The sequence below is a fragment of the Helianthus annuus genome, chromosome 13, assembly GCF_002127325.2.
Source record: "Helianthus annuus cultivar XRQ/B chromosome 13, HanXRQr2.0-SUNRISE, whole genome shotgun sequence".
Taxonomy (NCBI): domain Eukaryota; kingdom Viridiplantae; phylum Streptophyta; class Magnoliopsida; order Asterales; family Asteraceae; genus Helianthus; species Helianthus annuus.
The window spans coordinates 39,646,690-39,658,575 of record NC_035445.2 but is presented as its reverse complement, the minus strand read 5'-3'; the positions used below and the strand labels follow the sequence as shown (position 1 = coordinate 39,658,575).

The 11,886-nt window shown below is 40.5% G+C and overlaps 1 protein-coding gene across 34 annotated transcripts; it reads right to left on the bottom strand.

Moving 5' to 3' along the window:
• Positions 1 to 5,670: 5,670 nt before the first annotated feature.
• LOC110897796 (protein MOR1) lies at positions 5,671 to 11,617 on the bottom strand. Of its 34 annotated transcripts, none has more exons than XR_004876875.1 (17): positions 11,397 to 11,615; positions 11,014 to 11,099; positions 10,901 to 10,931; positions 10,431 to 10,800; positions 10,280 to 10,348; positions 9,942 to 10,211; positions 9,653 to 9,834; positions 9,486 to 9,561; positions 9,288 to 9,412; positions 9,074 to 9,184; positions 8,844 to 8,993; positions 8,694 to 8,768; positions 8,410 to 8,604; positions 8,035 to 8,251; positions 7,064 to 7,216; positions 6,681 to 6,864; positions 5,671 to 6,593 (listed from the first exon to the last, which is right to left on the bottom strand). XR_004876875.1 is itself a non-coding variant. In XM_035981860.1 (17 exons), the coding sequence occupies exons 6-14, from the start codon at positions 9,995 to 9,997 to the stop codon at positions 8,225 to 8,227; spliced, it is 1,032 nt and encodes a 343-aa protein (XP_035837753.1). In that variant the 5' UTR covers positions 9,998 to 10,348; positions 10,431 to 10,531; positions 10,709 to 10,800; positions 10,901 to 10,931; positions 11,014 to 11,099; positions 11,397 to 11,613; the 3' UTR covers positions 5,671 to 6,593; positions 6,681 to 6,864; positions 7,064 to 7,216; positions 8,035 to 8,224. The 34 variants fall into 34 exon arrangements, 13 of the variants coding, with proteins under 13 accessions (XP_035837753.1, XP_035837754.1, XP_035837745.1 ...); XR_004876871.1 differs by having other exon boundaries at positions 9,074 to 9,412; positions 9,912 to 10,061; positions 10,228 to 10,348; ... (1 more) ...; positions 10,709 to 10,800; positions 11,397 to 11,614; XR_004876872.1 differs by having other exon boundaries at positions 9,074 to 9,412; positions 9,942 to 10,061; positions 10,228 to 10,348; ... (1 more) ...; positions 10,709 to 10,800; positions 11,397 to 11,613.
• Between the last annotated feature and the right edge of the window lie 269 nt (positions 11,618 to 11,886).

Below are 11,886 nucleotides of genomic sequence, written 5' to 3'. Positions count from 1 at the left end.
ATGCAAAGGAGACGAAGGGAAGTCAAAAAAAGAAAAACCTGCATCTTGGGATTCTGCAACACAAAGAGCAACAATTGTTAATCCAACACATTGTACATACAAAACAATGAAAAAAGATATACTAACCAGCAGCAACCGCAGGTTTCTTTTGCGCCGGAGCAGCCCTTTTGGACTGCAGTCTCCGACGCTTCGGTTCACCACCACCAGCAGCCTTCTGCTCTGGTCCTCTTTTCTCACCAACAACGGGGGGACCCGCAGCAGTACCACCCGCAGCCGCACCACTACCTGTAACACCCAAACCCTCAAGGGTGTCAGATACTACCACGTAATCGGTATATCCGCGATAACAAGATCGATAGGTACCTGCGGCTTCAGACACTGAAGAAGGGGCAACTGAGCCTTCAGCCCTCCCCTTGCCACAACCCCGCGCGGTTTTCTTCACCGGTTTCTTCTCGGCATGCTTTTTGGGGATGCGCTTCTCAAACTTCCCCAAATCCGCAAGGATAGCTGCATCGAAACAGTCAAGAAAACCAGTTAACAAGATACACTGGAAAAACAGATGCAACTTACGAAATACCTCTTGCGTCTCCCGGCACAGGGGCATTCACCATTGCGCGCGTCGGTACGCGGAAGTTGCTAAGAATTTCTAGGTTGAAGCCTTCCTTCAACTCAACCGCAATAAGCTCAACCCGGCCCTCGAAATCGGGCTCGAACATTCTCCACAAGCCAACCGCATCCACTGATACAACACATGCATGCATGTTACTACAAGGACTAGGAAGTAAGGAAAACAACAAAGAGTAACAAACTTACCACCACTCTTTTCCTGCAAAACGGGCCTTGCCTTCCTATCCGGCCTAGTGAGCATCATCCGCAACACCCACAGCTGATTGTTATCCAACTTCTTGAGTTCAATAGGCCGCAGCCTAGAGAACCAATCCATAGTCTTTGCGGTGGCAACGGGAATATCTTCATCAGAAACTCCAACGTTGACATTCCTGAAAGACATGCTGGCATAGACCGCACAGGCTTTAACATAGAAGAATTTCTTCTTCCAGCCTGTCACACCCTTAGGAGGCGTCATCAACTTCAAGCTCCCATGCCGTTGAGTAAAAGAGAAAAAACCAGTGTTCACCGTCAACTGGTAGAATCGCCGGAAATTTTCAACAGTAATGGGCAAGCCATGGGCACGGAAAGTATATTCAAAGTTCCTGATTCGGAACATGCCAAAGGGACTAAGTTGGGAGATATGGAGATGATAGTACTCCAACACCTCCGCAACGAACACCGTCATCGGCAACCTAAGGTTGCCGTCATTGAAAAAATCAGCCCACAAAGTAATATAACCGGCCGGAGCATTGGCACCGGTATCCCCCTCTTGTGGGTAAGTAGCATCCCACTCGTCGGCCATCTGAACGGTGGTTATCAGGGTTTTGAAACCACCCTTCGACCACTTCAACACCGGTAAGCCACCACTGGCAACATCCACGTCGTCCTCGTCATCTTCCTCAGTATCCACTACCGGTTGTTCAGGGTTTTCACCCTCCACATTGTGTGGATTTGATGGTTCAGCCATCAAGAAAATAAAAGATGAACACTACAAACTCAGAAAACCTCGCCGGAAGTTAAAGAAAGATCGTCGGAGAAGACAAAGAAAAAGTTTCCCTCACCGGCAAATTTTTTGAAATTTCGAGCAAGTGAGGGGAAACCACGAACGGTTTCCCCTTATATACCCATCGCAATTAATGAGGAGGGAGAAAACGAATCATCACGTTCAAAAAGAACGAATTGCGCGACACCACGTGTCAAGCGCCGTTTCCGCTGACGGTTATCACGCGCGCGTGGCCGCCCACGCGCCTGACATAGGAGACGTTTACACTCTTTGCTACAGTGCATTTAATGCCTCGGGCAGTGCAAACGTCCTTTCATTTCAGCACATGCCAGAAAGATCTCACCAACTTCCACCAACTCACACGTGAGATCAGCCACGTATGCAACAAAAAGCGACTACCTTATCCAATTACAAGCGGCATGCGGTTTCTCTGGTATACCGCACCATAACCCATACCGCATGTCGTTTTTTTTACATACCCCTAAAAATAGGCAAAAATATATATCTCCACACTATAAGGGTGTATAATACCGGTCCGCACTACCCACGAGCTCACGTGGAATATGCGGAAATGACACACACGAGCCCGTTCAGGTGTGCCAGAGACTCAGAACCAGCGTTGTTCTTTGGACGGAACCGCATCTCAGAAACAGGTAAACCGCATTGCCTTCATTCTCTTCAAGCTTCAAATCCCTCCTGTCCGGTTCACAACCACAGAGGGTGCATGAACCCCTTCTTTAACAAGAAGAAGGAAGGGAATGTACGCGTGCGCACATCAGCAACCCTGACTCCTGAACCTTCAAGAGCTACATCCGAGCAACACACCCGTTTCGAGCGAATATGGGAATGCAAAACCGCAGACACTCATGAGTCGCTGCGGACATAACCATAGCTTCCGCAAATGGTTGCTACGGAAGAGCCACAACTAACTCCACATCGAGGAATGAAACTACTTCAAGAAAAACTCCTCGGTATTGGAGCGTGAAGGAAGGTGCCTAAGGAAGAGATGCGGACGAGATCCCCAATGATCATACGAGCCCTTGTCGAACAACAAGCGATCGAACAAACGGTAACAAGTCTGCTTATGAATTTGTTACCCTACTTGTAAGTTGGATAGAATAAACAATGGTAGGCATTACCATGCCTATGATCATGTTTATTTGACCGTTATCCAGAATCACATTGTTCGACCAAACATGGCCAACAATGACGCAAGTACCCAACGTTGTTCCCACAACCGTGGCCAACAATGTCAAGCAACGAGGTAACCGCAAAGGACGTGCGGTTACTTGAGAGCTAATTGGAAGAACATGAACACCCCACGAAAGAAATCATCATTAGATATCCAATCATGGGAACAGCATGCTCTCTTCTTCATTCACCACTTCAAAGGTTGGTTCGAAGTTTGTGCACACCTTCAATCACCATCTCAAAGATTGGTTCGAAGTTTGTACACTTCCTCCAACTAATTCCCACAGTTGGTTCGACACACCAACAGGTGGCAACCAGCCAAAAGCTGAGAATTTCGCATCAGACGAAATATTTTCACCGGTACGGAAGAGGCGTCAAATGACCCTTCCAGACCTCCAACTTGATTTACAAACAGAGAAGACCATCCACATGGTCTAGGATCTTCTCCAGACTCCAAACTACCTTCTAAACATCATAGTCCAGTACTCCTCCCACATACAACTTGCATGTGGCAGCAACACTAGACTGGGGGGACTTGAAGGGGTATGGTCCCAGATCTCACGTCAGCATCGACCGCGAGTGACCATTACCCTTACCAAAACCCCCACCAGCCAACAACCTACTTGTGCCCATGCGAGAACGCGTCAACACAAGGGTTGAATCCAATCTATCTAGTGATGAAGGAGGACTTACCTGGAACATGAGAACGGTAGAGTGATGCGACATAGCATCACATCTGATGTATGAAAACGGAAGTATTCACAGCGATGCGGCCTCGCACCGCGTCCAGTGAACACTTCTATCAATACAAGGAAGCTGGATAACAGCAACAGTCACCACAGGCGACGATGCGGCCAGCACCGCATCTCGCGTATTTCTTGATCACAAGCAAGAGACGCAATAACATCAGATGTTACCGCAGGTAGCGATGCGGCTAGCACCGCATCCTATACGCTCAACAAGTGGGACTGACACCACAGTGCAAGTGGAACCAATGGCAGTCACCTGTCAGGTCTACGTAAGCGACAGACTGACGTGGCGTCGTCTCCCCGGCCGACATGTCTGACACACCTGCAAAGGTGCAGCGTGCCGTCAGTCTATCCATCCACCTCCTCCTTCACTCCTCGGCTATAAATACCAACCCCAAACCAGGTTTGAGGTATCTCTCTTCACAACTCTCTCACTACTACTACTATCTTACTTTGCTTCCCAAGCAAACTACTGATTCTCACGCCAGAGAGTGGTAACAAGGAGCACCCCCCACCCCATCCTCCTTGTTACGAGTCACGGCCTGTTTCCTTGTGCAGGAGATCAACCCACCGGTGATCCAGCCAGCGATCCTCGAGAGGAAGGGATTAACCCTTCTTGACGAGACCAGTGAGTTAACCATACCCGGTTAACCATTGTTTCATCACCCACCATCCAGTTTCCATTTTTCAAGCTAGTTCAAATAATCTAAGGGTTTCTAATGGTAGTCTAAAGTGATACAAGTGCCTAGGATCATTCAAGAAGCCTTTTCTTTTAAGGATTCGAAGCTTTTCTTCTCTATTTTTATCAAGACTATCATCCCTAGCCTAGAATAGTAGTAAGCCCTCTTGATCTTTTGTTTTTAAGCATATTATGTAGAAAAATGTAAGGATTCACCAATGATCCTGTTAAGGCACTTGAAAAGATTAAAAGGAACAAAATATATTTTAAGTTAATGTTGGTGATTTTTGATGATCTTTAGTTGGTATGAAGTTATTTATTGTTGATGTTTATTTTTATCACCTTATTAAGATTTAATTGCATGTTAAACATTTTAAAATAATTAACCAAAATTGTTTTATTTCAATATAAGGGCTGTTTGGTAGCCTCTTAATAACCATTCAGATGCTACCTTTTAATGGTGAATGGTTAAGAGGTAATCTCTGAATGGTAAATCATCACATGTCACATTTTTCTACCTTCTCATTGGTAAAATTCTTAATGGTTCTATTAAGAGGTAGCATCCTAATGACCATTCAGAAGCTACCAAACAGCCCCTAAGATTTACTCACCAATTTGTGTTGACCCAAAATATTTTTACACATGATACACTAGGTTATTGCCAGGGATTGCTTCCCGGGCTCGGGAAACTTAGTTATATCAATTATTCTTTGTTATTAATACGACTCATTACATCAAGCATCTCATTGGATTCAACAACAATGTTTTCATATCACCGGGATTGCATCCCGGGATGCAGAAAGTTATTAATATACATTAGATAAATGAACGATCAGTACCATACAGGAAAAAAAACGTTCAACAAACAATAAATTCACAAAATGTAACTCCACATGTGACCCTTATTAATGGATAGTTACCATATTATTATAGTAAGGAACCCGCGCGATGTTGCGGAACACGCAACACACTAGACAGACACCGGTAGTTAGTCCATTAGCTAACCTTTTGAAACTCGATGAATGACTATTCTTAATCGGTTGTTCATGGTAAATTAAGAAGCAAAGCAACCAACAAATCAAAAGAAAAGTGTCACATTAGTAATAATTTAAAGTTATATTGAACAAATTAATACTTAGAATACAGAGAAAAGTTGGATTGTTCTCCACGATGAATATAAATTTACTTCCACCAAAATGTATTTTTCTTTCTTGTTGCAGTGTGAGAAATAAAAGTTTTACGGCCAGCGACTGGATCAAGTGCAACTACATCAATTGGACGGTTTCACAATTCAATGGTGTTTTGATTGAAGAATTGATGAAGATGAAATTAGGGATTAAAATGGTCCCGAAGATGAACTTAGAGAGCAGGGTAGCTTGGGAAATAATTTAGGGTAAATTACTCTTATTCACTTACCTAGGAAGAGATACTAATTTGGGTTTTACTGTTAATGTAAATTTATCATATATGCTTGTACAGATGCAATCACCACTGTAACCATAAACTTAACAATTTACAAAAAGAAAAGCCCAAACATCCCTAAATCAATCAACACTTCTAGGCAACAAAACAGTATTTCAAACACAGACTCGAGTGACAAAAGTTGAGTTTCGAAAACTGTGATCTTATTTCTTCTCCGTAAAAGATTACATGCCAGAATCATGCCCCACTTGTCGGTAATGCAGCCATAAACGAATTATAAAACGATTCCAGGTCAAAATGAAGTTGTCTAGCCTGCTGCTCAGTCAACTCATCCGCAGCCCCCATCTTCGCTAACCGTCCGATCCACTCCTCCATCTTCGTCTTTCCTTCAAAATCTGGAGGTAAAATCGACATTTTATTTAGCGAACCTGACAGATCAGAAAGCAAAGGGAAAACTTGATCAATTGCAGTCATGTTCAGCTTCAACGAATCCATTGCAGTAATGAAATTTTGCACGCATTCCGCCACTATCGCAACGGAGGTCACCCCTAAGGCCGCGACCGCTGCCCTGTGCTCCACTATAGTAGGCACGCCAGAGATTATCAGGTGGTTCATTGCTGCCGGGTCCATTTTGTAAGTATCATAAAACCTTTCGATACTAGACACAACATCTTTCAGTGTTGACGACAAAGTCTTAAAATGTGCTATGAGTTTCCGACACTCAAGTTGTCTGAAGTATGTAGTAAATGGACAAAAGGACGTTACCGTGTCTGGTCAATGATAACACATTCTACTCGGACCCAACCTATGCAATCAATGCATAATTTAGGAACTTGAAACCTGACCTGTTTAGTGTAGACTAGTGGACATTTTTCGGCCGCAACAGAAATATCAAACTTTCAAGATACAACTCACAAAATTTAAACCAAGAAGAAAAGAGCTGACGAAACAAACAAAATTTTAGAAAGAAATGAGCTGATGAAACGAATATATAGTATAAAATTAATTGATTTTCGATTAAACATACCTGGAGATTCGGATTTTCACCATAACTCAGACCTGGTTCGCCGGAGATTCGGATTTCCGCCGGAGTTCAATTTCTGGGATTTCTCTCACTACAGATCGTTACTTTCACTCTCTAAAACAAAAGGCGAAGATGAATAGACGAAGATTATGATGAATTTTGATGTTAATTTCTGTACCCTGTACTCCTGCACAGCGGAAAGCGGGCGGTAAGCCATTTCTTCAAAGTACAAATGTTTCAAAAATAAAAACCTCTACTTAATTCCTTCTTTCTTTACTTGTTCTTCCTACATTCTTTTATAGACGTTCATGAAAGATATTGTTTTGACCCAAATCCATTTTGACCAATTTTACAACCGACAGAAAAATAGAAGAGAATAAACAAACCAGAAGATGCAGCTTTGATCAGTTATCATAGCCTCCTTCATCACGTTGCCGGCGAGGGTCATAATACTGATCTCCATTTGGCGAAGCAGCAGCAGGCCCATCGTTATGGAATTCGTGGCCAGCAATGAGCATTGTCATCAAGTCATCGCGTAGCTGTTTCATGGAAATTGTAAAAAGGTTATTCAAATTAACACATTAAACACTGTAGGTTATACTTACTTGTCGATCACCAACATCAACTTTGTTCAACTGAAATTACCGGTTAAAACAGGGTTTTGAAACCACTGTAAACCATAATCTTAATTTTAATTGTATTTTAAATTAAAACCTATAGTTTTTAAAACAGTGTTTTAATCCGAGAAAAAGTGAAACCACTGTTTTGGGTTAAAACAGTGTTTTGAAACCACTTTTCGGTTAAAACAGTGTTTGAAACCACTGTTGGGTTAAAACAGTGTTGTTAAAATAGTGTTTTGAAACCACTTTTGGGTTAAAACAATGGTTTCAAACACTGTTTTAAACCAACAGTGGTTTCAAACACTGTTAAGCCAAAAGTGGTTTCAAAACACTGTTTTAACCGAAAAGTGGTTTCAAAACACTGTTTAACCCAAAACACTGTTTTAACCCAACAGTGGTTTCAAATAACTTTCATTTATTAGTTATAACCGAAAGTGGTTTCAAAACACTGTTTTAACCCAACAGTGGTTTCAATCACTGTTTTAACTGAAAATTGGTTTCAAAACACTGTTTTAACCCAAAACAGTGGTTTCACTTTTTCTCGGATTAAAACACTGTTTCAAAAACTATAGGTTTTATGTAAAATACAATTAAAATTAAGATTATGATTTACATTTTTAAAACACTATTTTAAGCAAGCAATAACTACAGAATTTCACTAACAAACAAACCTGATGAACGAACCTAGATCCAACAAATAACTGGAAAAGTTTAATTTATGAATAATGTTAATGTACCTGCAAATAAGTCATGTACGGACTTGGATTCACGACTCTTAGCGCGCGATAAATCTCGAAAGGATCTGCGAGCGTTCGACGTTCAAAACGCTGACTTAAAACAATCTGGAAAATATCACCTGCAAGAATGTGTTGCTTCGCTTGTATTCGTCACTGGGTTAAAAGAGTTCCGAATTGTTGGGTGCTTAATTCAACGGAGCCCGAAGCTAACTTTGGCCTAATGATTGAGAACTAAGTAAGGATTACAAAACAACCAGAATGTTATAGAGATGATAAGTCACTTACAGATCACAATCGTGTACTTTAGATTCAACCGTTATAAAACCTAACTAATAGATTAATATGAACAAAGTATAGCAGATAGTATATCAATACCGAAGATACAGATCTGCTTCCATGCCTTGATGCATGACCATTTGATTTGCCAATCTTTGAACCTGTTTTCGATGGTTGTCCAGCTGGGACTGTTCTTGTGTTCTCATGCACTTCTGGAAATGCACTGTGTGTCTTCAACCGTTCAAGAACAATCGCCAGCGCGGGACCTTGAATATCTCTTACATTCTTCATGACCTACAGTGGATGAAAAAATTGATTCAAAACGATTATGCAAAAGTAAAACATATGAATATTCAAATTTAAAAGTAAGAAGCTTTACACACCATTTCTGTTCCACAAACTCTAACAATATCCCTAAGGCACGCTTCTGCGGCTTTACGAACATCTGCTGATTTATCCTGGTAAACAAAAACTACTTAATATGTTGACTGACAAATGAAACAACGAATGTAGTCTTTATAAATAATAAATACCATCATAGAAACAGCAACTGGTCTTAGTAACTGAATGGCATCAGGTAACTCTGCAAATCCTGTAAGTTGCCTCGACAACCAGTCAAAAAGGTCCTTACGTCCTTCTGCCCCAAGTTTAGCATCAGTCAAAGAAGCAGTAATATATGGTACCTACAAATAACCAAAAGTCACGATTGATACAGTTAAATATAATTAGAACGCACAAAATTAGATATGAATAAAACATATACCATTTTATCAAGATGGGTAACAACAACCCAAGCATCCAAAGTTATCATGGTAGATTCTCTCGTGCTCTTTTTATTGTCACCAAGGCATTTGATAACACCGGACAAAATTCCCTGCAAGAAAAGCATATATTATTATTATTGTTAAATGTTAAATCTTGGATTTACAATAACCTAACTTATTTATATATAAATGAAGATAGACGTATCTATTGACATTGTTGGCCTTCTCTACTCCAGGTCCTATAGCCGATGCAAGAGCACTTATAGAAGTCAGTGTAGCCGTAATTAAGTTTTTGTTGCTGTCATATAACCGAGCTCTAAGAGCCCCAAACAATTCCACTGGAAAAAACACAAAAACGTGTAAAAGATGATAAACAAACAAAATTATATAAAAAAATGCAAAAAAAAGTACCTATTCCAGTAGGCTGAATACGCTTGTTAGCCTCATCCACAATTTTACTTACTGCTTCAATAGATTCGAGATGGGCCTGAACAAAACCAAAAACAATGTCAAAATGACTTTCTATGTTTTATTATTTGTTAATTTAATTAATAAAGTCGTTATAAAAGCATCATCACCTTCCAATCATTACTCTCCAATCCTTTAAGAAGAGCCAGTGTTATCTTTCTGCTTATATCCTCTCGTGGCAAGCTATCCAAACCACCACAGCACACAGAAGATACAAAATCTGTTGCTTTAACAGTCTTTTTTGGTGCAGCAGCTGCACCCTCAAAAGGATTTTTCTCACACTCTGCATCCACTGCACTAAGAAGAGCAGAATGCATGGTGAATATTTATAGATAATCTAAACCCAATTCAAAAGTTGTCACACATTACATGTTCCCCAACAACACCAAGCACACGTACAAAGCAAACATGAATGAAGTTGAAATTATCTCCATAATAGGGCATTGACATAGCATCTAAAAACGACGTTGATCAACCCACTTGCATCTTCGTTCGCTGCAGTAACAACTGCCCTGCGCACTATTCGTACAACAACAATCAATAGTCCTAAAAAAACGTATTGTTCCTGAGAACAGGCCAAATACGTTTATAAAAAAAGCATACAATAAATGAACAAAGATATTATCTTTATAGCATCCCTTCTACATATGATTGTGTAGAACCTATAAACTGCAAGAAAATAAACCTTAGAGAACGTCATATGATGTTTAACCCTCGGATCGTCTATGGAGAAGTACCACTGAGCTATAGTCCCACTGATTGCATAAAGTTGTGCATCCACCATTGCAGGAATGTCATCGCGAGCACTGCATCAATGACAACTTGTTACAGAGCTTTTTCAATAATAAACTGCTATAGAAAGTAGATAAACATGTAAAAGCAACTCACTGGTCAAAAAGAAGCCTTGAGATTTCAACATAATGAAACAGCAATGCTTCAAAAGAACTTGCTGAGTCACGCTCTGCCTCCAAAACCTGGGTCAATTTTTCCTATAAAAACCCTAATTCCTAAGACTCCTACAACCAACAACTCTAAAAACATCAAAAAACACTAAAATTAATCCAAATCGAAGTCCCAATCATGATCGATCAGTATTATTGTGATCACAGCTCGTGCAAGAACAAAACATCTTCTGTCGAATGTGAAAGGTGTGCAAACTATTTTACCTTCAAAGCGTATGTCCGAGATGAAAGCTTCTCCAATCCGGTACCAATTTTGTGAAACCGAACATCTAGATGTCTTCAATAAGTGATCTTACCTGTTCAACGTTAAAAAATAAATAGTTTTTAAACTTTTGTTTTGTTTTATATAGAAGAGTTTCATAAAGGCCATCTTTACACAAGGATCTTTAGACTAACCATATATACTTCAGGCATGTCATCGCGAGCACTACATCAATTACAACTTGTTACAGAGCTTTTTCAATAGTAAACTGCTATAGAAAGTAGATAAACATGTAAAAGCGACTCACTGGTCAAAAAGAAGCCTTGAGATTTCAACATAATGAAACGGCAATGCTTCAAAAGAACTTGCTGAGTCACGCTCTGCTTCCAAAACCTGCGTCAATTTTTTCCAATAAAAACCCTAATTCCTAAGACTCCTACAACCCACAACTCTAAAAACATAAAAAAAAACAGTAAAATTAATCCAAATCGAAGTCCCAATCATGATCGATCAGTATTATTGTGATCACAGCTCGTGCAAGAACAAAACATATGTTGTCAGTATAGCGGATATTGTGTATCAGAATATAAAGGGAACTTCAATTAATCAAATCCGGTTTCAAATCTCAAAAACAAAATCTGGTTTATAGAGATACATGAATGAAATATGACTCATAAAATAAAAACTTACCTTGTTGAGATTAATCAAATCCGGTTTCAAATCGTAGGGGTGAAAGATGATTAGATGAAGAATCGTCTCTGTACGGATGGAGTTTTAGGGTTTGAAGCAGAAGGAAGAGGATGAACAACATGCGTGAAGAAGAAGAATGTGGCGATTCAGAGATTGGGGTTTTTTAGGAGAGTGGAAGAAGCTGATGACCATTCGGCGATGAAAAAGAGCACAACTAAGAACATTTATGCTGTGTTCCAGAGATCCACTTAACAGGGGGAGGGGAGGGGAGGGGAGGGAAAATGGGGTTTTTTTTGCCTGATAATAGTCTTTCCAATTTGGAAAGACATGGAGGGGAGGGGAAGGATGGGGAGAGATTTTTAACTCGGGAACACACCCTTAGTGTTTTAAGGAGAGAAGTAAAGGGATGGTACTGTTGGGCGGTACTGTTGGGCGGGAAAATGGAATTGAGGATGCCCTAATCAAGTGACACACGTGGCTCAAATCACCT

Bases quoted from the DNA above. Each gene is read 5' to 3' on its own strand.
- LOC110897796 (XM_035981851.1), bottom strand. From the start codon at position 9,997: ATGCTATGTCAATGCCCTATTATGGAGATAATTTCAACTTCATTCATG. The intron at 9,413-9,485 runs GTACTTTTTTTT...TGTTTTTTCCAG, and splicing joins TATTCAGCCTACTGGAATAG to TGGAATTGTTTGGGGCTCTT. The intron at 9,185-9,287 runs GTCAATAGATAC...CTTTTCTTGCAG, and splicing joins GAGTAGAGAAGGCCAACAAT to GGAATTTTGTCCGGTGTTAT.